Raw genomic sequence first — 23976 nt, 5'->3', positions numbered from 1 at the left:
TAAAAAAAGGAAAAAGAAAAGACAGAGAGACACTATGGGGTCCCATTCTATTTCTGCACCCTCAAGCCTCCAGCAAGAGCTTACAGCCCAGCACAACGAGGGCAACATGGAGTCAGAAATGGCTGGGTTCAGATCTGAGCTCCTCCATCTACTAGGTAAACTACCACTGGCAACTCGATGCATCCCTCCAGGCCTCAGCTTTCTCTTCTGTAAAATGGGTGCCCCCCTCACACTGGCCAGGTTTTCAGCTGAGCGCCTGGCGCAGAGTCAGTCTTCAGATCTGAGGGGGTTTTTCCTTACACCCGAAAGGGAACATATGGGTGGGAGATCCCGGGGAACTCAAAGAGCTGAAGGGGCCCGCTTCAAACCCGGAGACGCCCCCAAATTCCCTAGTGCTTGAGGGTGGGAGGGCTGGAGGCCTCGACTGAGGGAGGCCCCGGAGCCCTGGAGGCTGGTGGGTAGGGGCTGGTGCAAGGGGAAATTGGACCCATCTGGGGTGCTCAGGGGAGCACGGGGAAAATGCAGGTAGTGGCAGGCCCCCAGTGGTGGACAGGAGATGGGGAGGACGGGGGGCGTGGGGTCTGGCCTGCCCCCTCCCTTGTCCTCTGAGAACCGTTCACCAGCATGCCTAGGCTGCTGTCTCCAGGTTTCATACAGGCTGTGTGTCCGCGCTGCGGGAACCACGCCGTCACGGTGACCACCCTGGTCCCGGGCATCCTCACCTGGCTTCCGTGCACGGGCATCTTCATGGCCGGGTGAGTGGCCGCCCCTTGCCTCTGCAGGGGCCCTGAGCATCCTTGTGGGAGGGCTGCAGGGTTTGGGGGGGTTGGCACAGGGCACGGAGGGAGGGGTGGTTTCCTAGCCCACTGTGGGTGGCTGGGCAGCACCAAGGATGGGGTGGGGGGCTCCCAGGCTCGGCTTGGCCCCAGGTGAATCCCAGGCCCCGCTGCTCCCGAGGCTGCAGGTGTTTCATGGGCTGCTGCTTCATCCCCTTCTGCGTGGACAGCTTGATGGACGTGAGGCACACGTGCCCCGTGTGCCAGCAAGAGCTCTTCTGCTACAAACGCCTGTGAACTAAATGCTGTTAAGTGACCACTGCCTGCCTGCATCTGTCTGCTGGGATCCCCCAGCCCGGTCCAGCAGGAAGATGAAGGGACTGAGGTGGTGCCCGCCCGCCCTTCCCTCTGCCCTCCTGCTGCAATGGAAGGCCAGGTGAGCACTGGCACATAGTAGGTGCTCAGTTAGTACCGGATGACTGAACGATGACGTGTGACGTGGCCCTCCCTTCTCAGGCTCCATTCTCTTCTGAGCCCTCAGAAACCACAGTCCACGCATCAGCTCTCATCTTTCTTTCCCGGCTCCTTCCCATCAGCTCAAACTTCTGCGTCTTCGTGAAAATATCTCTGCAATTCCAGCTGGGGAACCCGCACAGCCCCATCTGCCACTCACTCCTCGCACAGAGCCTGTGACGTCCCGCTGCTGAAGCCCACATCCACCAGGCACTTTGTCCTCCTTCCTACCTGCCTGGACTCTGCAGCCCCTGACCCTCTCTGTCCTCTCCCTTGTCCTGCAGTGATGCTCTGGCCACGTCCTGTGTACCCCCTCAGCATACCCTGTCAGGTTGGTGCCCCCCCAGCGTCCTGTCTTGGGCCCCTTCCCTGCTCATGCCGCTCCTGAGATTTCTGGCCTCACCTCCTGCATCACACAGCCCTCCCCTTGGGTCCTGTCCTTTCTGCACTACAATGATTTCTACCCCCCGCCACCCCGTTATCCCACCCCACTCTTTCTTGAAGGAGGCAACCGCCCCCAATGGGTCTCCCAGCCCCAGGTCTTGACCGTTCCTTCTGGTCCTCACCTGTGTCCAGTGGCTGTCACAGGGTAAGCTCAAGGATCACGGGGAGGAATCAGTACCTTCAGCTGTGACACCTGCCTCATCATCCTCGAGACCAGACTTTCAACACGGGGTCCCTTTGAGGCCACCTGTGGCTCCTGTTTCCCTCCCCTGTTCTGCGCTCCAGCCGCCCACAACCAAGAGTGGCCCGTTCACCCATTCACCCATGTGTCCTGACTCTTCCGCTGGCCTCTTCTGGAAGGCCCTGCCTGCCCCCTTCTCTCTCCGCCTATTCCTTCCAGCCCCATCGCTCACTCCTGGGTCTCTGTCACTTTCCCCAGGCCCTGGTGCCCCCAGGGCCTGGCGGGGACAGGTGAGTTTATGGGAGCTGGGATGGGGGAGCAAATCTTCTCAAATCTCTGTGCCCAATTCCCAACAAGAGGTTTAATCCTTAAAATTCCTTCATGGCTACAGCGCAGTAGCTTTTCTGTACTGCAAAGGCCGCTATGCAGGAATTTGGCAAATGCAGGAATTTTGGCACTAGCTGCAGGATGGGAAGCCTCGGTTTCCACATCCAAACAGGAACCATCTTAACAAGATGTTTAGGACTTAAAAGGATTTTTAGGATTTAAAAGGCCACAAGTTGCAGGACAGGAATAGTAAGACGCAGACGTAGAGAATGGACTTGAGGACACGGGGAGGGGGAAGGGTAAGCTGGGACGAAGTGAGAGAGTGGCACAGACATATATACACTACCAAATGTAAAATCGATAGCTAGTGGGAAGCAGCCGCATAGCACAGGGAGATCAGCTCGGTGCTTTGTGACCACCTAGAGGGATGGGATAGGGAGGGTGGGAGGGAGACGCAAGAAGGAGGAGATACGGGGATACATGAATATGTATAGCTGATTCACTTTGTTATAAAGCAGAAGCTAACACACTATTGTAAAGCAATTACACGCCAATAAAGATGTTAAAAAAAAAAAAAAAAAGGCCCCAAGTTGGCTTATGAGCAGGATCCCTCCTGGGTACCATGTGGTCTGCCTGGGGGTGAGGCTGGGCACAGGATAGGCTAAAGGGCACACGAAGGGATTTTCTTTTTTAATAATTTTTATCATGGGGCATTTCCCCTTGCTGTCTTTATCTTTAAAAAAATTTTTTTTTCCTTTGGCCGTGCCGCAGCTTATGGGATTCTACTTCCCCGACCAGGGATCGAACCTGGGCCCTCAGCAGTCAGAGCCTGGAGTCCTAACCACTGGACCGCCAAGGAATTCCCCGAAGGAATTTTTTTTACTTTGCAAAATGTAACAAATATTATTCACTCATCCTTTCAATGAAAAGGAATTTCCTAGAGAAGGGGCAGAGAAGTAGGAGAATTAAGAGGCAGAGGAGGAAGAGTACGGCACTGACCTACATTTTATTCACTAAAACGTGGCAGCTGCTTCTCTGTTTTGCTTAGCACCACCCGGGAGGGCAGTGCGGAAGCCGAGACCTGAGAGATGGCTGGTCTGCATCCAGTAACTGGATGCGCAGCCGGAAACTAGGGTCGGCCAGCCCGGTGGCCTTCAGGTGGTCAGACCTGCTGCTGCGACGGCGCTGGCAGGGCGTGTCCCACCAGCCGGGGGAAAGGACCAGTCCGGGGACAGATTTCTCTGGATCTGAATGTCAGCCCCCAGCAGATGCCAGCAGCTGCCCCTCCGCCCCGCCCCCGTCCCCCGCGATGCCCCAGAGAACCGAGGGGAGCACTGACTCCCGAGGGGTGGCACTAGCTGCAGTACGGGAAGCCTTGGTTTCCACATCCAAACAGGGACCTACCTTAAGATTTTTAGGGTTAGAAGATGAAGCGTCTGACATAAACTAGGCATCCTGGGAACCAACTTCTCATTGGTAATAAATCAGAATGGGGCGCCAAGTGGACCTGTGTCGACAAGGCAGGTGGCCACCCATCTAGGTCCCACGTGTACTGATGGGAAGGGAGGCCAGGCGGGCCCACTGGCCACCACTCCCCAGAGGACGAGGTCTTGACCTGGGACTTGGCCAATCTGCGGTTTGGAGGACCACAGTCCTGCAGAGGCACCCAGGCCAGGCGGGCGACGGTCATGGGGCCTGGTTGGCTCTGCCAGAACCGGAACAGGACCCGGACACGCCTGCAGAGCTCCAGCCCGGAGTCTGATTCTGCGCCTGCCAGGCTACTTGCCGGGTTTGACCCGGATTCCCAGAGAGGTCTACAGGCAGGAACATTCAGTGCTGTGGCAAACGCAGTGCTGGCTGTGCGGGTGGTGTCCTGGGCCCTCCTCTACAGGCCTGCTTCGGTCACCGTGGTCCATGCGCCGCCCACAAGGTCCGGCCCAGCTCCGCAGCAGCCCTCTGCGAGCCCACAAAGCCACCCCAGGCCACTCTGACTTAGACTGCCCAGTGTCAGGAGAGACACTTGCCAACGTTTAAAAAAAATCCCGATTTTTGGCTTCTCCTGAAAACTGCGACGGTCCAGCTGCACAGGTCCCTGGTTCAGCAGATGTCGGGCTGTCCCCTTGGCCCGGCCCGGCCAGTTCCCATCATCCCAGGGCCTCATCCTTCACTGCCTTGTACAACTTGACCTAAACCACCGTTCCCATTTCTTAGCCTTGACGTCTGAGGCCTTGGTTCTGGGTCCCGAGACCTCACTGTAGGCTCAGGCTGGGGCGCGTGGGGTCGCAGCCCCATTCTCTCCCTGAGGCTTCCCCACGCTCCTGCTTTGTCTGCACCAACCTCTGGGGCTGGCCAGGAGGGCCCAGGGCTCAGGGGGAGGCGGCCACTCTGTCCCCCTCTCCCGCGGCTCTCATCTCAAAGTGGGGGGCCCCTCCTTCCAGCAGGGAGGCCGGCTCGGATACCTGGAAAGAGGGGGCAGTGAATGCGGGTCTCAAAGCCAGCTCTGCACTCAGCAGAGGCCCCGAGAGCCCAGCCTGACGGATTAACTCAGAATCCCCATCGTGGTCACTCGGGTGGCCCAGACGCCTCGCTGCCGGCCGCATGTGGTGTGCTCATCGGCGACGACGGCCGTTACAGGACCACTGCCCCCCGGAGCGGAGACACGGAACCGCTCCGCCGCCCCCCTCCCAGCACAGGAGTGGGCTGCGGGGCGTGGCATAGCTGCAGGCAGGGCGCTGGGGACACCTCCCGCTGTTTCCAGCCTGGAGCAAGGCTGGGCAGGGCGGCCAGAGGCGAGGCGGCGGCCTTGGTCACAAGGCCGGGAGGGCACACAGGGGCCTGGCCGGACGGTCACCCTCTACCACCTGCCTGCCCATGACGGGGTGAAACGAACCAGCCCCCCAGCAGCAGCCTTGACCCTCTGCGGCACTGGGTCTGAACGGACGAGGGCACCTCCTCTGTACCGGTGGGAAGCGGGCAGGATTAGGCTTCAGGGGGGCTGAGTGTGGGTTCTCTCTCCCAATGTCTTAGGACGAACTCAGAACATCCATCATACTGGGCAGGATCGTGCTGTGAACGCCCATCCCTGGATCTATCCATCAACAACGGTGCCTGCCCCTCGGGTGGGTCAGTGGCCCCTTGAAGCTGCGATGAGCTGGGACCCTGCATCTGAACTTGCAGACACCACCCTGCTCAGCCCGCCCCCTCCAGGGCCGCCGGAGGCCGGGTTCCAGGCCTCACAGAGTGAGCGTTTTATATATCATACATTAACTCGACAACTCGAGGGAGCTAATCACTGTAAAGACACACAAAGCGAGGAAAATGTGGTTGGAACGCCTGAGCCACGTGTGGCAATTTAAAATTCAATCAGTGAAGACTCACTCTCTGCTACTTCAGCCACGTTTCAGGTGCTCAGCGGACACCTGGGGCTCATGGCGCCCCCGCTGGACAGGGCCGATGGAGCACCCGCCGCCCAACGGCGGACATTCTATCGGGCAGTGAGCAGTCACAACAAAAAGGCCGAGAGCGGCAAAGATGCCACAGCATCACCCACCCAAAACCGGGGGATCTACGGTTCCATCTTGACATTTGGAATGTATGTTTGCAAATGCAGTGTGCTCTTTTACTTTTTAAAATGAGACCCTTTCTCCCAGCTTGCTGCTTCTGGTACAGTCACGGCGAACCCAAGCCCCTCTTCAACGTTACCCTGTGGTTCTGGGGACCTGAGGGGAAGACGCAGCAGCCTCAGGGTCCAGAGCGAGCCGTGTGAAAGGCGGTCCTCTTCAGGTTCCACCCCTCCCACCACCCCCGTCAGTTTTACGAACTCGGACTCAAGGCCATAACTGGGAGGGAATGGAACAGTAAATCGCATGCGCTGCCTGCTGACCGTCCACGTCATGACAGGCCTTTGGGGAAAGCCGTTTAATAACTCGACAATAAGTTTCCGCGACCTAAGACTATGATCAACCCTCAGCCAAAACCAAAACCTAAAGGAAATCAATACTTCAACGTTCAAAGTCGAGCACCCGGAGAATGACTTTCCGCAGGAGGGTGGGGCGGGTGGCACTGTCTATGGTCACCGTGGGCACCTGGGCAGGAAGTGCCCCCCAGGTGGAGAGCAGCCCAGGGACACAGTGCGCCAGGCGCGGGATGCAAGGCCACCACCTCTGGGCCACGCCTTCCACCATTTCAGTATTTCCGGTCATCTTATTGTACTTGGTTCCTGCCCGGAAAAACTTTTTATTTCTTAAACTTAAACGGGATGAATCAGAGGCAAAAACAAAAAACCCCCTGAAAACCTCGTTATAAAGGAAAAGTTTCCCCAGGCCTATTTGCAGGGAGAGCAGAAATCTCCCTCAACTTCCACGTCACTCACTGAGTTATAATTTTTATAGAAAATTTTATTCAACATACAACATTTTCCAGCAAAAAGGCAATATACAGGAAGAGTTGGTGTACACTGCTGCTACAGAAACAAACAAAAAATACTGGAAAAGGATGAAAAATAAGTGTGATCTGCTGATTCTATTTTACTGCACTCAAAACTAGACACGCAGCTGGCGTCAGCTCCAAAGGAAAAGGCCGGACTGAAAGAAAACTACACACAATGAATATCAACATCAGTGAAAGTCACTTAGATTCACCCGACAAAATGCCACCTCCTCCCAGTGGTAAATTGTACATGTTCATTCATTAAATATACAATTTCAATTTTCCTTTTTTTTTTCTCTTTTTTATTTAGCTTTTTTATACAAAGTCAACAACTTGCTAACACCAGTGGGCATGCCCTCTTTGCTAAAAGGCCCTCCTTTCTTGGTTCCGCCTGTTCCGTTTTAAGGAGACAAGTCTATTTATAATTTTTTCACCTGCTCGAATGAACTCTTGAGATCGTTAGGTTTGCCGAGAGGCAGCATAGTACACCTTAATTGTATTGAACAGCGTTTTCAATTTAATAAAAAGACCCCCAAAGTGTCTGTCAGGCCTGTATTCAGTGCATCCACTCTGCAAACGGGCTGCAGGACAGCGGTGGCTGACGGAAGGGAGACGAGTTTATTAAAAAGACCCAGGCAGCTGGGGAGACCGAGGAAGGGGCGACAATACACGAGTGAAGGAAAGAGCGCTATTTATTAGGTTGTGAGTTTCTCTGTTTCGCCTTTACAGATGCACAAAAGGTCATTGAAAGTATAATTGAGGGAAAGACGTCAGACGAGCCTAAACAGAAGACTTACTAGCTGTGGGGCTGGCGGCCGGGCCCCGGGGTGGGGGGACAGCCGAGCCTGTCCAGCGCCGCGCCCGCCGGCTGTTCCCCGACACGCTGACAGCGCCTTGCATCGTGGTTACCATAAAATAACTCTCATTGGCATCCAAGCTTTATAAAAACACCTTCATTTTGCTCAAAAAGGGCAATCAATAGATACAGAGAAGCCAAACTGAACAGCCTCAACAAAATAAAATTAACACCAGCAGCAAATCCTCTTGCTGAAGACTTGGGACAGTGCTCGCGCACCAGAGTTCTTGGCTGTTGTTGAAGGGCACACCCACCGCGGTCCGCCTCGCCCGCCCGCCAGGGGAGGAAGTCAGTTATGGATTTTAATGGCCTTTTCCAGGTATGTGTAGCGACTCCTCTTTGGGGCTTTGTTGAAGTGGTCGAGCCCTAGCCAAGGCCGAGGGTGAGACATGTTACCTGGCGGGGAGAGAAAGCAACTGAGACCACAGAGGCCAGGCTTGGGCCCCCGGAGCGAGGGCACCTGCATCCCCAACCGAGGTCTCGGGGCTCCCAATGGCGGCACCGTCTCCCCTGGGACCTTAGTTTTTTGGGCCATTGTGTGATGCCTGCCAAGTTCATCGGTTACAGGCTGCCGTTCCTCCCTGTTCTACAGATGAGGAAAACAAGGCCGAATCTCCCAGCTGGAGAAATACAAGGCCGCCACTCGAACCCAGGGCTGCTGGCCTCCCGGCCACTTACTACCTGCTTCTTCACTGTGGGAGGGCTCTTACCAGGCTGAGGTTCAAAGTCTTTCAAGTTTACTTCATACTCATCTTCATTTATGTACTGGTGTCGGCCCATCATCACAATGGCAAATTTAAACTGAGAGACAAAACCCGAAAACGCCATTAATTCCAAACACTAGCAAAGCTCACACCTCTGGCAAAAAAAGTCAAGACTTTAGCATCCCGCCCGACAAATTACTCGCAAGTATCCAAGAAGCGCGTACCTTTTCAAACTCCTTTTCCTGGATGTCTAGCAGACTCTGAATCCGCTTCATCACTTCTCTGAAATGCTCGCCCTGCGAACGACAAAGGGCGCGTGTGCTCACACAGCTCATGCCCTCCTGTGCCGCCGCCCCGGGGAAGGAACCCCACTGGGCAACACTAACCCAGAGCACGAGCGCCCAGGCCCCGACCCGAGACACTCCGCCTCTTAGCAGAAGGACGCCTCACCTGGTGTATCCTCAGCAAGAACGGGATCCCGAACGTCCCAAACACCTCTTTGTGGAAATGCGCCACTGTGATCAGCATCTCATTTTCCTTATCTATGTCTACCTGGTCCAAAGGTATCTCCTGGGACACACATTTTTAACACAAGGGGTTGAGAAATTCAGTTAACGCAAACACAGCGCCACATTTTAATTCTTAATTCTTACTCGCTCCTCCAACAAGGGAAGCTAGGTCAGATTTTTGCCAAAATGTCATGTTTGGGGCTTGTTAGAATAATTAGAGTTTAGAGCCAGGAGAGATATCTAAGCTTATAAGAAAACTCTGGGGACTTCCCTGGTGGCACAGTGGTTAAGAATCCGCCTGCCAATGCAGGGGACACCGGTTCGAGCCCTGGTCCGGGAAGATCCCACATGCCGCGGAAACTACTGAGCCTGCACTCTACAGCCCGTGAGCCACAACTACTGAGCCCGCATGCCACAACTACTGAGCCCGCATGCCACAACTACTGAAGCCTGCACGCCTAGAGCCCATGCTCTGCAACAAGAGAAGCCACTTCAATGAGAAGCCCGCACACCGCAACGAAGAGAAGCCCCCGCTCACTGCAACCAGAGAAAGCGCGCACACAGAAACAAAGACCCAACGCAGCCAAAAATAAAAATAAATAAATTTATATATTAAAAAAAAGAATCCGCCTGCCCATGCAGGGGGACACAGGTTCGAGCCCTGGTCCAGGAAGATCCCACATGCTGTGGAGCAACTAAGCCCGTGCGCCACAACTACTGAGCCTGCGCTCTAGAGCGCATGAGCCACAACTACCGAAGCCTGCGCACCTAGAGCCCGTGCTCCACAACAAGAGAAGCCACCGCAATGAGAAGCCCGTGCACCGCAACGAAGACCCAACGCGGCCAAAAATAAATAAATAAATTTAAAAGAAAGAAAACTTTTTAAAAAACAAAAATTTATTTATTTATTTGGCTACATTAGGTTTTCGTTGCGTCACGTGGGATCTAGTTTCCAGACCAGGGATTGAACCCGGGCCCCCTGCATTGGGAAGGCGGACCCTTAGCCACCGGACCACCAGGGGAGTCCCAAAACTCTGGGTTTTAAGAGACCAAATAATGAGTTGTTCCAGTTACTGTGGAAATCTCAGCAGTTTAAAAATCAACAGGGACCCAGTTTCTGACTAGATGTGCTTGATGATCCATACTTAAAATTAATTTTTAAGGACACATAAGTGAGGTATCTGGAGTAGTAGAGAGTAGAAGGGTGGCTGTCGGAAGCCGGGGTGAGAGTCTCAGTGAAGCAGATGGATGGCGGTGAGGATTGTCCGACAACATGAATGTGCTCACACTACTGAACAGTACATTTTAGGTTAGGTCTATTTTATCATAATAAAACATTCAATTTGTCAAAATCTGGCAGAATTAAACTAATCTCAGGGGTCACTTCATCTACCGGTACACAAACAAAACGACAGCCACTCCCAGGAGCTGCTGCACTGCCTGAATAAGCTGCGGGCGGCCGCCCCACCTGCCGGGGCTCAGGAACCCTCCTCCCTGGTGCAGCCAGAGGGACGCTTACCTCTATTCGAAACGTTCGACTTGTCGCAGGAGATAAACATTCTAGTAGTTCGTCTTCTTGATGCACACCAATAATTTTGTAGCTTACGATTTCTAGCAGCCTGTGCAGAACAAGGAAGAACGTGAACTATATACATTCATTCTAGAAAAAAAACTTTCTAGAAAACTATTCGTCAGTCATTTTATTACAAAGCTACGAAGACTCGCTTGTCTTCTTATGAAGATTTGAAATGTCAAAAGCAGGTATCCTTGGGGAGCAGACAGAACACTGGCCGGGGACCCCCTTGGAGCGTGTGTAAATCTTTCTTGCTATGGTTCCAAACTGGGCAGGGCTTGTGAAATGTTTCTCACCCTTGAGATAACAAAGGCCTCATTCTTTTATTAATTTTGTAAAGAAAACATTCTGGGAACCAAGTAGCCCCAAGGGCTGTTCCATCCTACGAGCTGACCGTAAGACAAGGTGATAAGATTAGCACCCGACTCTCTGAAATAAAAACTGAACATCAAATCTGGGGCTTCTTTCTGCGGCCTGAACACTGGCGAAAACAGATGAGAAGTGACCAGCTTTCTCAGACACAATATCAAGGCCCACGTTTTCCAGCTTCAGCTCATCAGTCTGCTTGAATCACTCTTCCTCTGCTTGGCTTTTCTACCTGAATCTCCCTTTTGCACTACTGCTAATTAATATCCGGAGACACAGGGAGGGAAGACGGGCCAAAAAAAAAAAGGTTAAATGTGAAGTATTTATATAAAGTGTTGCAAAGTATGGGCTGAAAGATGAGCATGGCAACTCCTGCGGGGCGGGGGGGGGGGGGGGGGGTGCGGGGGGCACCGCGCAAGTACAGGGCTGGGCCAGGGCCGCCCCTGCCTCTACCTGCGGGATTCGGGAAATACTCGCCTAAGTTTCCCTGATGCCTTCTCGCCGAGTTCCACAGCCTTTTTACATTCCTCTAACAGGTCCCGGACACACCCGTGCTTGTCTGGATATAGTGTTATTTCCTAAGAAACAACAAGATGAAGGCTATACAGAAAACAGGGCACACGCAGGGCCTGCTTGGGCCCCTCCCCGCCGACCATCACTCAGACCACCTGCCCAAGCCTGGGAGCCGCCCCACACTGCGGGCAGTCTAAGAAATGCCATTTTGAGGCAAAAAGCTCGCCACTCACAGCACAGCTTCTCAGGAATTTCTCCCCCTGAAAGGTCACTAAGAGGCTGTCCAATTCTCAGCATGGTGAGACAGAGGACAAGGACCAGGGGGGACTGTGTCATTTCAGCCTGACAGCTGCACACAGGTGACAACATGGATGGCACATGTCCCAGATGTCCTCTCAGTGCCGGCAGAGCTAGAAAGGTGAACGACTTGGGTGTCTGAGTAGGTACAGACTTTCCAGAAGACCCACTTAGCGTGAGGCTGTGTCATCTGCAAAGGGCCCATCGGAGTTGCCGCCGGCCCCGAGGCCAAGCAGCAAGGTCCCAATCAGTCGGAAAGGGTCTCCCTGACACTGTCGTTCTGCCTGAAGCCTCAGAGGCGGCGGCGGGGGCCGGGTGGACAGAGCTCATCCCCCCACCGGGGTTCTCAAACTCTCGAGCCGAGCCGCTAACACACGCTACCGCTTAGGGAGCTTTCTTTGGTTGTTTTAGTTTTCAAGGTCTCGGGGGAGAGGTACAATATACAAGATGCAATAAAAATAAACACTCATACCATGGAAAAAACTCACCTCTTCCCTAAATTGGCTGTTTAACCATATACACTTAAAACTTCGCCTGTTCTCAAAGTCTGTGATTTTCATCTTAAGCTATTAAGAAAAGAGAGACTCATTTTAGATATGCTTCCACAGAAACCCGAGCCTTCTCCTTATTACCCACGGTTACATTAATTTGGACTCATACCTGCTGATAGTAAAGTTTCTTAGGTTGTCTAGGCTTGAAGAACTGTAGAAGATCTCTTAAAGTACCTTCATAATTATGTCTAAGAGGATTACCTGGGCCATCCCTATAACTACACAAGAAAACAGCATATAAATAAAAGACTTGTTTATTTGCCTAAAACAAATATCCGTGAGTGAGCACAAAAGCAAACCCCTGGCCTGACACCTAGACTTGAAATTTGGACTCTGACTACTCCTGTCCCCAGGTCCTAAGTCCCTGCGTCTGTCACACCTCAACACTCTCTGCAAGGGTGACACGGCACACAGAAGCCGGGCCGGGCCAGGCCCAGCCGGACACATGGGAGGGAGGTGTGTGGATGAGGTCTCTAGAGTAAGCCTGGCTTTAGATGAGGCTGCCAATTATTTTGACGTCTTGGCGTAGCGTGGTCAAGATGTGAGTGGTGACAATTCTATATCTGAAACTAAGCAAGAAATGGCATGTCGGGTGAGGTGGCCAGCTACTTATTAGTTTGGAGATGTTTGGATGAACTATGGAACACATGCAGTCAAGACCAAACGCTGGGCATCTGTGAGTGTGGCTCACCCTTGAGACTTGAAGAACTGGAGCAGCATCGGGTCGGTGTTGAGCCTCTGAGCAACTGTCTTTGCCACCTGGGGAGGGAGGGCCAGAGTCAGAGGGCAAGGTTCACATCCGGGGAACAAACGGAAACTTGCTGATACACTTTATCACTGATTATTTGCTTAGTGCTCCTAAAGAAACCTGTTATAAGCAGCCTGAATTTAAATGCCCCGGAAAGTTACCATCTAACAGGAATAAACTATATTCCTTAGTATATTACCACAGGAGCAGCGTGTCTGAGGAAGAAAACCTTTTAAAGTGTTTCTCACTTTCATTGGGGAGGTCTGTCTGTAGATTTATTTCCTGAAGACTTTAATGGTTCATACTTGGCATGTTATAACTGAAGCAAAGTTGCTGTTAAAACTATGATCTCTGAAAGCAACTTATGCCAGGGGTCAAGAGGATTTTGAAGAGCAAGAAGACACGGCGGAGGGTGGGGGAAGGGGAGTGAGGGGAGAAGAGCTTCCGGTCCCCTGGCAACGTCAACACCAATCCACTTGCGTCAAGGACCTCCCCAGACAGTGGACTGCGACCCCTCCCCCAGGACCAAATCCATTACACAGCCGCATCAGCAAGCTTTTTAAAAAAGAACTTGGTCTTTCTGCTGTCGAATCTGAAGGGAAAAGAGCATTTTATCAAATACCTGAAAATAATTCATTCTATTTGATAATGTAACCACAAATCCAGGATCATTGGGGATTGTTTTATCACAGAAAATGACATCGACACGGTGGTAGAGATCTCTGAAATATTCCTTTGCAGTGGGTAATTCACTGTTATCATTTTCGGGGTCATCCCTGGGGGGAAAAACACAGACAATCAAAGTCCAGGCCAGGGTTCGGGCATCATCTCCCAAGTAACAGTGACGCTGAGCAGTGTGGATCTAAACTCAGGTTAGCATTTCCCGATGCTGGGAGCCTGCCCGGCTACCAGGCAAAGGCGATCGTGCACAGAAGGTGTGCGCCGAGCCACGCGCAGGGCTGGCTGCTTTCCGTTCCCGATCTCGCTCCCGAAACAGAACAGCACCCTCTCATTCCGCAGACAAGGGAGAGGACTCAGGATGCACTGCGGGGCCCACCCTGCTGGCTGTGCTGAGTCTACTCCCCGACCGGGACTTGGCAGGTTATCACTTTCCTGCGAAGGCTGCAGGACCGGGTCGTCGCTAAACCTGAAATATTTACTGCCTGGCCCTTAAACGAGAGGTCTGCCACCCCTGCTCTTGGCCACCGGGCCCTGCAGCCTCCGTGTGGCCAGTGTTCAGGGCTGCCCTGCCCAGGCAAGACGGCTTCCAGAGCAAGGAAAAGGCCGAGTGCATCATCAGGCTGCCTTCAGACTGCACACCTGCTGGCTTCCATGCACACAGATTTAAGTGATTACCCAAGTAGGCGCATTCTAAGAATTTCATGTTTTCAAGGAAAGAAAACAACCTTGCTATTCCCTAAAGACCTTTGCCCTCCTGCTAATAGTTGTCATGCTCGCTGTAGACATTTTTGGGAAATAAGAGCATTCGATGAGGAAAATGTTTGCCACCCCTAATTCCAAAACCCAGAGAAGGCCAACTGCTGTCAACGTCAAACAAAACGTGACTCAGGGTCTAGAGAATCGTTTCCTGGTTCTAGGACTTCTGATTTTAGTACAAAGAGATAACTTCAAAAAGTACGTACTTCTGAAACACTATAATGTCACCATCCATTAGCTCATCGAGGGCTTTATCAAGAGACACGTCATAGTCCTGAATTCTCTCTGTTAAATTCGGTTTAACTTCCTACAGTAAAAGAAAGGACACGGTTAACAATGCAACGTCTGTCCAATGTTTAATATGGCCACACACTGTATGTATTTTCTCTATACCCAATTCCATCAGCCCTACATTTTGAATAAATAGTAGGAAATACTAGTAATAAGGATATAATAATCACTGACCCTAAAGAGGGAAACATCAAACATCAGAAATGTACAGAGAGGATCGTGACTCAGGATCACCCGAGGCCCCACTTAGCTGTGGTCTTGACACAACAAATGCAGGGCTAGCAAAAGAAGCAGAAGAAGTCCTCCCCAAACCACTAACCATGTGCTGATTACAGAAAAATAAGGATCCAAACCTCATAGAGGATAAGACTAGTATCTTGGATAAATCCTGCTCTGTCACACATAACTGGGAGCAAGTCACCTAGGTTCAAGAAAAATGAAGAATTTCAAAGCTGTGATACACTGAGACTTTGGCAAAATCAACTCAGAAGGTGAGTGCTGCCAGACTTACGTATTTTACAGGATATTGGTGTGTAGATATGCCCACAGTAATTCAAGCTCCGTGTTTTGGGATCGTACATCTTCAAAAATAACATCACATCATCTACAAGGTTAATAAACAGGCTTTGTTAGGATCTTCTGGTCAGTGCAAAGTTAAGAAATAGCAACTGAAATGACACCTTAGGGCACCTAAAAGTTACTGTGTGCAATGAAGTTTGTTAAGAGGCTGATCCCTAGGTCTGAGGCATCATTTCAAACCTCAAACCCATGGGAAACACTGCATTTGAAGCAGGAAAGATGAGAATGAGTGCACAGAATTTAGGAAACCTAGTTTTAAGACCTGGTACTCGCTAGCAGAGTGTTTTACCATGGAAGTATCTGTTAAAAGGTTGTGTCTGTGTCCTTGCCGGAGAAGTGACCACTTGAAGTAATACAAATAAGCAATCTTGGACCCACCTGTTTTGTAAATAAAGTTGCGCTGGAAGACAGTTCTTTTACCTAATCTCTATAGCCGCTTAGTAGCTACAATAGCAGGCAGAGGCGGTATGGCCCACAAAGTATGAAATATTCACTATCTGGCCCTTGACAGCAACCCCTGCTCTACACCATCTGTCAAGTATATACAAGACCAGCGTGATTAGCAAAACACGGAACGTGCTGGACTCCACGCTGCTGCCACCTTCTCACCTGCCAGGACGCTACAACCCACAGTCGGTCTGATTTGACTTCATCAAGAAGCCTTGAACACGGTGGATGTTTCGCGAGCATTTTGGGGATTAACAAGATTTCTTTGCAAGGGAAGAACACTTAACCCTGTGCGTTTAGAACGACACTCCGGGAATAAAACTCCACTCTCTGGAGGTGCTGGGCTGGGGGGAGGCACTCACGATCTTTATCAAACTTGGGTAACGTTGCTCCACTAGCAGCCAGCTCCGGATCAACTGTTTCCAGGAATATTGTCCAAGGGTTTTCATTATCACTGAGTTCAATCATCTATTCCCAAAAGAGATGCTGGGCTTAGAAGATTTTAATGGCTAAGTGAGAGTGAAAAACTATATTCAAGTACTGAAGACAAGATCCAACTCTATGTAACTGGACCGAGGGGGAGACTGCAGGGCACGCGGTGCCTGCCGCGCACGGCCAGACCAGACCAGACCAGACCGCCACACTCACCGTCTTGCTGCCGTCGGCCTCGTTATCCAGCATGGCCGGTCGTTTGGTGCCATTGCTCCTTGCCTGCATGGGCCACAGTCGAATCTGATCTTGTGGAAATCCCTGGAAAGAATTACAGTTAAATTAATCAAAGCAAAATCAGCTTATATTTTAATTCTACATCAAGGTAATGATTCTATGATTATAAGGGGAAAAAAATCATGATTACAGGTCTCCCTGCTGGTGTGGGCAACAGTGACCTGGCCTTCGGGATCTCTGGTGTCCCAGAACTTCAAGCCCATTTTACTAAGGGGGAGGCGGGGGGAGGAGGGGGAGATGAGGGGAGATGCCAGAGGGCACAACCCGGAAGGGACGGAACTCTGGTCCCAAGCTCACTCTCAGGTGGCGCCTGGACACGGCGCCTGCCTCCAAGGGCAGGACCCTCCAGGGTCCAGCTATGAAAAAGGAGAGAGAACGATCAACAGGGCACGCACCATGGTCTGAGAGAGGTTCTGGACAAACTCAGCAAGCGAGGAGTTTTTCAACACTTTGAACACAGTGTATTTCACTTTTTCTTCATCGTACATATCATTTCCTTGATGGCCACAAAACTGGTCCTCTGCAACAATCTGCAAATAGGCAGGAAAATGCAGAATGGAGTTTACACCACTAACAGACAAAAGAGAACCAGGTCACGCTGATTAAAACCAAGGTTCAAATGCTAAAAATAAAAACAACTAGTCTTTTGCTTTAATGAACCTTCTACAGAAGACCCAAGCAGAAAAGCACCAAAATGACCAAGAACTAAATCAGGTATGAATATTTGGAAACCCTACATATTTCCATGCGGCCATTCTAAGCTCATCCATAAACATCAACTAGAAATCCATCTGGATGGTGATCCCCAAATATTATAAAGCCAGGATGCACATGTACCTTTTTTTCCAGGTAGTCAATCAACTTCTTAAAACAAATGCCTGTTTCCTAACTGCAACCAAAACCACCTGGCAGTCCACCCCCCACCCCCCAGCTGCCAGAGCTCTCCCTGCCAGGCCTCATCTGGGTTCTGCTCGCCCTTCCTTCTCTGGTCCCCTGCATGTTTTCTAAACACTAAGACACCGCTGCTCTGGCAGCCTGAGTACCTCTCACATCTAAGCCCATACCCTGAACTGGAAAGAACATTCCCAACGGTGAGGGAACTGGCCTGCAGTTCCTCAGTCGCACGCACACGGGGCCGCCCAGACCCGCGGCCGACGCCCCGGCCTGCGGAGCAGCTTGGCGCCTGCCCGGAGGCTGACCTGCACTTGCATGTAGAGATGCGCTTCCTGCCGCTCCTTCCGCTTCTGCGCCTCGATCCTCTTCTCTTCTTGTAATCGCTCCACCAACTGCTGAGGGATATCATGGTCGGTGACAGCTTGTAAAACCTCACCTGCAGGACAAACACATCTCCCTTCACTTCTGTGCGCTACGTCATCACAAATAAAGCCACCCTTTAAGTAAAATTACTTGGCACCCTGGGTCCACATGCAAACCCGCAAGCCCAATCCGGCTGCTTCTAGATGATGCTGTAAGGCAGCATAAGCAGGGAAGTGTCTGGACAGGTGGCTCTCGCTTAGGTCCACTGTCACGTGGTATGAAATGCCCCAGCGGGCGGGACTCGGGGCCCGGTGCGGGCACGACGCGCCCGCCCCACTCACTGAGCTTCGACTCCCGGATGTACACCAGCATGTAGGCGTTGGTGCAGTGCCGCACGGAGAGGTCGTCGTCGTGGCCCCCGTAGTTGTGCTCGATGGCCTCCTCCTTCGTACACCTGGACACCACGTCGTCGTCAAACTTGCACCACTGCAACGGGGAGCAGCAGAGACACGGCGCTTGGAGGAGCACACAAGTAGGCGGCGGCGCGACCTGCCTCGGGCGACCCTCACGGAGCTGCCAGCACTTCCGCCGCCCGCACCCCACACTCCGGAGAACTGCTAACACCCGTCCACGGGCAATTTCTGTCATGTACTCAAACAGCCTATGCTGAAGCCTAGGCTCCATCTCTGCCCACCGCGGATGGAGTCGTTTTAAATGGCACTAACCCTACGGTTACAGGTTCCTCATCTGGTGCCACGAGCGTCCCGCCTTCACCCCCCTCAGCACGAGCCGGGCGGGCTCCACCTTGGCTCTGCTCCTCACTGGCCCTGTGGCCCTGGACACAGACCCCGAGACCCCCATCTGCTCCTCCTGGTGAGGATCACGGGATGGGATCCACGTGAACCAGGCCAAGACCGCGCGTTACATCGCGCGGGTAACGGGGCACGTGCAATAACACACAACCAGTGCAGGCCCACGAGCGTGGGCCACAGGTGATTATTCTAAGTGGAAGCTAAGTGCCTCATGGTAGACGTAAAGGGATCCTGCAAGGTCCAACGTTCAATACTAATAACGAGATGTATATATCAAGTACAATCATAATTTACTACCCACCTTTAGAAGTATCAGGAACATACAGACACAGAGGCCAAGAAGGGATCCTTCGCTATCAAGGCCAAGTCTGAAGCTGAGTGTCACTGAATTCCCTACACAGCATCACATCTACCCCACCCCCTCCCCAGCACTTACTTTGCCATCCCCTTTGGGGTTTAGATAAACCACATAATGTCCACCGTGATTATCTCCACTATGAACCAGGACTGCATGAAGAATATAATTTGCAGGGTCTTTAGGATCCGTTTTTTGCAAAAATTCATCAAGTGGTAGCTGTTCGGGGAACTCAAACCTATTTAAAATAAAAACATTTTAAGAGAAATCCAGGTTTCATTTACTCGTAAAATATTTCACCTTTAGGCTTTATTCCTTGCTAGACCTTCTAACTCACTGGCTCCTCTTTACTTGGAAAGGGCAGCTCCTACTCATCACAACAAATTATTCACACGTCAACAAAATCTGAAGCTTGATTTGAGAAAAATACCTATAAAGCACTGACACACCTAACGGAATTTTAAATTCCAGGATATTACATAACAGTCAGTCTTGTGACAAAAACACACTGACTTTTCTAGGATGTGGATATTTCCAAATGTTGTCATGAACGGGGGGGGGGGGGCCTTGAGAGGCAGGAAGAGCGGGCGGTGGGTGCAGGAGGACCGTGGTGCCGAGCAGAGCACGAGCCTGGGCGTGGAGGGGCAGCTGCCACCCGGCACGGCCAAGTGTTCTGAATGCCAGATGCCAGAAATCTGGACTTTTATGTGAAATCTCACGATCTGAAAAAATGTTGGCAACTAATTCCAATAAAAATAGAAAGAAAACCAAGGTGAGGACCCAACAAAGCACACCAGCAGGTTGGGCCTAGCTTGCAGGCTGCTGGTCTGCTGTCTCAAGAGACCCCACGGAAAAGGGCAAGAACAGATGAGCAGGCCCGGCTGGTGGCAGGTGATACGATCAAGTCACACTCTCCACCGAGTTTCAGGGGTGACTGACCAACCTCTAGGAGGCTGGTTATTGTCAGGCTGTACCCCCTGACCAACGAGTACAAAGTTACTGCTCCAACTAATCAGGGTGCAAGTTCTGTCTCCTGAACCAGACAAAGCAGTGTGTGGCAGCAACCTTTTAACTGGTACTTTAAGGATCTAGAAAACACCTGGAATGGGGGACACGCCCACCTACGCCAGCATTCCTGAGGATTCTAGCACATTCTATAAGCCTATGCCAACTGAGAGATAACAACATATTGGAGAATCCTATGTAAACCAATAGAGTAATAATAGCAAATGCCACTTCTGGGGAAACCAACGCCTGTGCAGCAGAAAGCACCCTCTCCTCCACAGACTTCAGTCTGCCACAGTGTAGACAGAGGGGCTCCCTGAGGAGGAGATACAGAGGAAGCAGCCCCTGAAATTATCCCTTTAAAAGCACAGTTCTTGGGACACCTCGGCAGAGAGGAAACCTAAATAAATCAGAGATGAGACCGAAAACAGAAAAACTAAACAAAGCACTGAGACTAACCCCCTAAATCAGGACGATGGGTAAATCTTAACTCTCACATCCCACTCTAGATTACCTATCGTTGATCTTGATATTTTGGTCCGTCTGAGGGTCATACATAAATCGCATCAGTTGTAGGTGTAACACTGGTGGCAATGTTAGGAATTTCACACCTTTCTCTGCTTCCTGAACGTTGAAAAAGAAGCACAGGTTTAGTTTACCTCTACTTATTTCTCGAAGCAACAAAAGCAACAGCGTTTCACAGCAAGGGTGGAACACGTTGGGAACTTCTGGTGGGGAGACGGACACAGGGTGTCTTTAAATGTTCTGTGTGTGTGATTTCCTCTTAGTTTGCATTATACTCTATCTTGATGTCCAGCGACAGGGGAACAGTTAAGTAAATTACGGCTCAGTCACTTGCTGCCCTATTAACACAGTCATTAAACACTACGAAAATTCTGGAGAAACACGGGAAAATCAAATGGAAAAGCAGAGGATTATGATTATGTGAATGAGATGTGCCTACGGACACCGGAACAGAGTAAGACGAGCACGGTCTGGGTTGGGAGAACTGCCCGTGACCGCCGTCCTTCCCCGCAAGCACGGTCAGTGCTGACTGTTCACTCCTGCTTCTGAAAACCACTCCGACTCAGTATCAGCAAGGCCCTCTGACCACCGTCCCAGCCTCTGCCCAGGCGTCACCAGCCTCTGGGCCAAAGGACAGCCCCCAACAAGGCCTCTGGAGGAGGGGCCCAGCCTCACTCCTCTCTCCACCTCAGCCAGCTCATTCCTCACTCAAATGAGCCTTTGCCAAAGCCAGTCACCGCCAGGCCATCGGCGGCCCTCAGCACAGCTGTATTTCCTGTCTGGCCCTTCCTTCGGAGCTGTAAACCTTATTTCCAACACTGGCTAGAAAACACCCACCTGGAGGAACTGGTGTCCTCTGTGGCCATGTTCTCTGTTGTACGTTAGCATGGTTAAGGGAACTGGGTAGTTCTGGGAAGAAAAACAAAAACCCAGGAACCTACTGCCACACAAAGGAATGGCACGGCTTTAGTACAACTTATAGAGGAATCCTGTTTCTCAGCCACTGTCCATTGAGAGTCTGACTCTAAAATACCTATTGTTCACCCAGAGCCAAAAATATCCAGTGTGGATAAGGGCAATTCTTGTGAGTTGACTCAAGTGTTTCCTAAGCAAATCCAGTGGCATGTTTGCCAAGTAACTTACTGATCTACAAATCAGTGGCCTGACCAAGCAGGAGGACAGCAGGTCTGTGACCCACAGCAAAATGGGCTCACCAGCACCGTGAATAATAAATGTGCGAGCTTGGTAAACCCAGGATGGTCCGAAAAAAATCATATATCAGTTGAGCCAGTGAGTCAAGGTTATGAGGCTGCAACACAGACCTGGAGGGCTGGGCCCGTGAGGATGCTGCTGACCCACCAAGCAGCCTGACCAGGCCACAGTCCGCGCCCCTCTATCTGACCACGTGCTGCCGCTTGTTTACAACGCTCACTGTTCTGCCAGAGTTCCTGCGGGGCCATGTGGAAAACAAGCAGGGACACCGAGTGTGGAACAAATAACGGAAAATGCACTCCTCATTCTGGAAGTCAGGATCCTCAGAAAACTAACTGACCCTCCACTGGGGCGGCGGGGGAGCAAACCACCACCACCAGCCAAAACCAGAGTCCCAGTGACTAAGCAGTTCTATCTGTGACTAGGAGAGACTGAGGGAAGCTCTGGCACAGACACCAGTGAAGTAAGGGGCAGAGTCATGGATGGAACTGGCGAGGGGGCAGGGGGCACACGTGTCGGGTGATGGTTCTGCCTCTGGTAGCCAGGAGGCACAACACCTTCCCCACCCCTGCCTGTCTACACCAGCGACACGATCAGAGCTCTCTAACACAACATCCAGACAGAAATAAAATCCTTTTGCGTTCTAAACACCAGCGGCATGTGAAAAGATACAAGTGAATGCTTAGTTCACAGTTAAGCAAAGGATGTGAAAACAAAGTGGAAAGATACAGCGGGACACTAGCACACAATCTCCAAGTTACCTGCAAGCCATGCTCCCCGGCATCGTATTTATTGTCACCGTCTAGTTGTTCTACTGCCACGTAATCCACAAACGATTCAAATACTTTCAAGAGAGAAAGAGAAAAAAGTCAGCCGAAGTTATCACTAAAGCTTTGATTATAACATAGTCAATCAATCAATTCAGGCACGCCAGGGAGGAACGTAAATAACTGTAGCTGTGAGCACAGGTCTACAACTTCACTGATCCAGCAAAAGGTGTGAACTCTTAAGGTCACTGAGGGTGTTACATGGTAACATGGAGTCAATGTTTTAATAATCTTCAGTAATGTTAAAGTACAAATTTTAACCCAAACACTTAAAGTCGGTGCAGAAAGAGAGCAGGCATGTGGGAGGCTGGGGTAGGGGAAGAGGGGGAGTTTGGAAGGGGACACGAGCTTCTGCTGTGAGAGGGAGTAAGAGCGGAGGCTCCTGTGCACAGCACGGGGACACGGCTGATAACGCTGCCACGTGTAAGTCAAGTTCATTGACTAGAAGGCAGTCATCCTGTCACAATACCTGAGCGTACCAAATAACCACGATGAACACTTTAAACACCTTACAATCCTGTCACTTAAACCACAATAAAGCTGAAAAGGAAGAAGGAAGAATCCATCCAAGGATGATAGCCAATGGACCGGGAGGTAGAGTCCAGAAAGAGGTCTACACAGATGCGAAGGGCTCACTGCTGACAAAGGGGCAGCAGAGCACCTTTGGTCCACTCTGACCATAAGCAGAAAGAAACTATTCTGGGTGGACTGTAAATAAACAGAAAAGAGAAAACAGTAACAGATAAGAGAATTATCTTATGACTCCAGCACAGGTGTTGTTAGACACAAGAAGCAAAGACTGATACCCTGGATTTCACTACAGTTACGACATTCTGTTAACCAAATGGGCGCACTGCAAGAGTGCAAAGGCAAGCCCCACGCCGGCGGAGAGCCCGCAACCCAGGCGAGCGGTAGCGAGCACAGCCGGTGAAGAACTCGCGCGCCGTGGCCGTGGCCGTGGCCATGAGGGAGTAACAGGAAGCGCGCTCCCTCCCTTGCGCGGGGCTCCGTTACAAGGCCAACAACCGTGTTCACACGCAGGACAACAGGCAGGGCAGGACGTGGCCGCTGAGAGCCCGCCAACGTCCCAGCTCACTGCCTGGACCTTCCAGGCTGCCGCGCAGGGCAGAGAAACCCCAACGGGCCCCAGAGTCTCCCTGAGACAGGGTGGGGATTTCAGGGGCCCGAGGCAGCGGCCACGCGCAGGACAGAGGGCCCCGGGGAGAGCCGCGCAGGAGAGCCCCGGCGACGTGCAGAGGCCCCTCCTGGTCTCGAAGGAATCAGCTACCTCCAAATAATGAAATGTGCCCCAAAACAGAGGTTAAGAATATCCAATACCCAACAGGATAAAAATCACAACAGCTGGCATCCAATAAAAGATGACCAGACAGGCAAAGAGGCTGGAACTCACAGCCAGAGACGGAAAGTGAATCGATGGAAACAGATCCAGAAATCACGGAATTATTGGACCAGGACATCAAGTTACTACGAACTACATTCCATATGTTCAGGAAGACACCCAAATTGCCAATAAGCATTCAAAAAGGTGAAATCTCCCCAACTTCCAGGGCAATGCAAATTGAACTCAAGATAGCACCATTCTCCCACCAAAACGCCAGTGTGGCAACTGACGGCTCTGGAGTGGATGTGGAACAACTGCTCGCACCCTACTGGCGGAGCAGAAATGGATAAAGTGTTGTATCTGCTAAGCTCGACA

General features: G+C 51.5%; 2 protein-coding genes across 2 annotated transcripts in view; one reads left to right on the top strand and one right to left on the bottom strand.

Moving 5' to 3' along the window:
- Positions 1 to 624: 624 nt before the first annotated feature.
- Positions 625 to 1073, top strand: LITAFD (LITAF domain containing). The gene is made up of 2 exons (XM_057529688.1): positions 625 to 755; positions 965 to 1073. Exons 1-2 carry the CDS (start codon positions 625 to 627, stop codon positions 1071 to 1073), a joined length of 240 nt encoding a protein of 79 aa, XP_057385671.1.
- A 6270-nt stretch (positions 1074 to 7343) lies between these two features.
- Positions 7344 to 23976, bottom strand: part of USP7 (ubiquitin specific peptidase 7) — a 55682-nt gene continuing 39049 nt past the window's right edge. Inside the window, exons 11-31 of the mRNA XM_057528997.1 lie at positions 22194 to 22276; positions 20210 to 20319; positions 18772 to 18928; positions 17865 to 18009; positions 17466 to 17596; positions 16662 to 16796; positions 16189 to 16290; positions 15903 to 16008; positions 15026 to 15118; positions 14868 to 14935; positions 14430 to 14530; positions 13409 to 13562; positions 12730 to 12797; positions 12148 to 12256; positions 11976 to 12053; positions 11155 to 11255; positions 10258 to 10357; positions 8680 to 8799; positions 8454 to 8525; positions 8236 to 8326; positions 7344 to 7921 (exon numbers count right to left, since the gene is read on the bottom strand). Coding sequence (XP_057384980.1) covers positions 7815 to 7921; positions 8236 to 8326; positions 8454 to 8525; positions 8680 to 8799; positions 10258 to 10357; positions 11155 to 11255; positions 11976 to 12053; positions 12148 to 12256; positions 12730 to 12797; positions 13409 to 13562; positions 14430 to 14530; positions 14868 to 14935; positions 15026 to 15118; positions 15903 to 16008; positions 16189 to 16290; positions 16662 to 16796; positions 17466 to 17596; positions 17865 to 18009; positions 18772 to 18928; positions 20210 to 20319; positions 22194 to 22276 — 2231 coding nt within the window. The 3' untranslated portion in view covers positions 7344 to 7814. The remainder of the gene's footprint in view (positions 7922 to 8235; positions 8327 to 8453; positions 8526 to 8679; positions 8800 to 10257; positions 10358 to 11154; positions 11256 to 11975; positions 12054 to 12147; positions 12257 to 12729; positions 12798 to 13408; positions 13563 to 14429; positions 14531 to 14867; positions 14936 to 15025; positions 15119 to 15902; positions 16009 to 16188; positions 16291 to 16661; positions 16797 to 17465; positions 17597 to 17864; positions 18010 to 18771; positions 18929 to 20209; positions 20320 to 22193; positions 22277 to 23976) is intronic.

This window comes from Balaenoptera acutorostrata, chromosome 15 (genome assembly GCF_949987535.1).
Source record: "Balaenoptera acutorostrata chromosome 15, mBalAcu1.1, whole genome shotgun sequence".
NCBI lineage: Eukaryota > Metazoa > Chordata > Mammalia > Artiodactyla > Balaenopteridae > Balaenoptera > Balaenoptera acutorostrata.
Note: the sequence above shows the minus strand (reverse complement) of the source record. Positions and strands in the feature narration are given on the sequence as shown.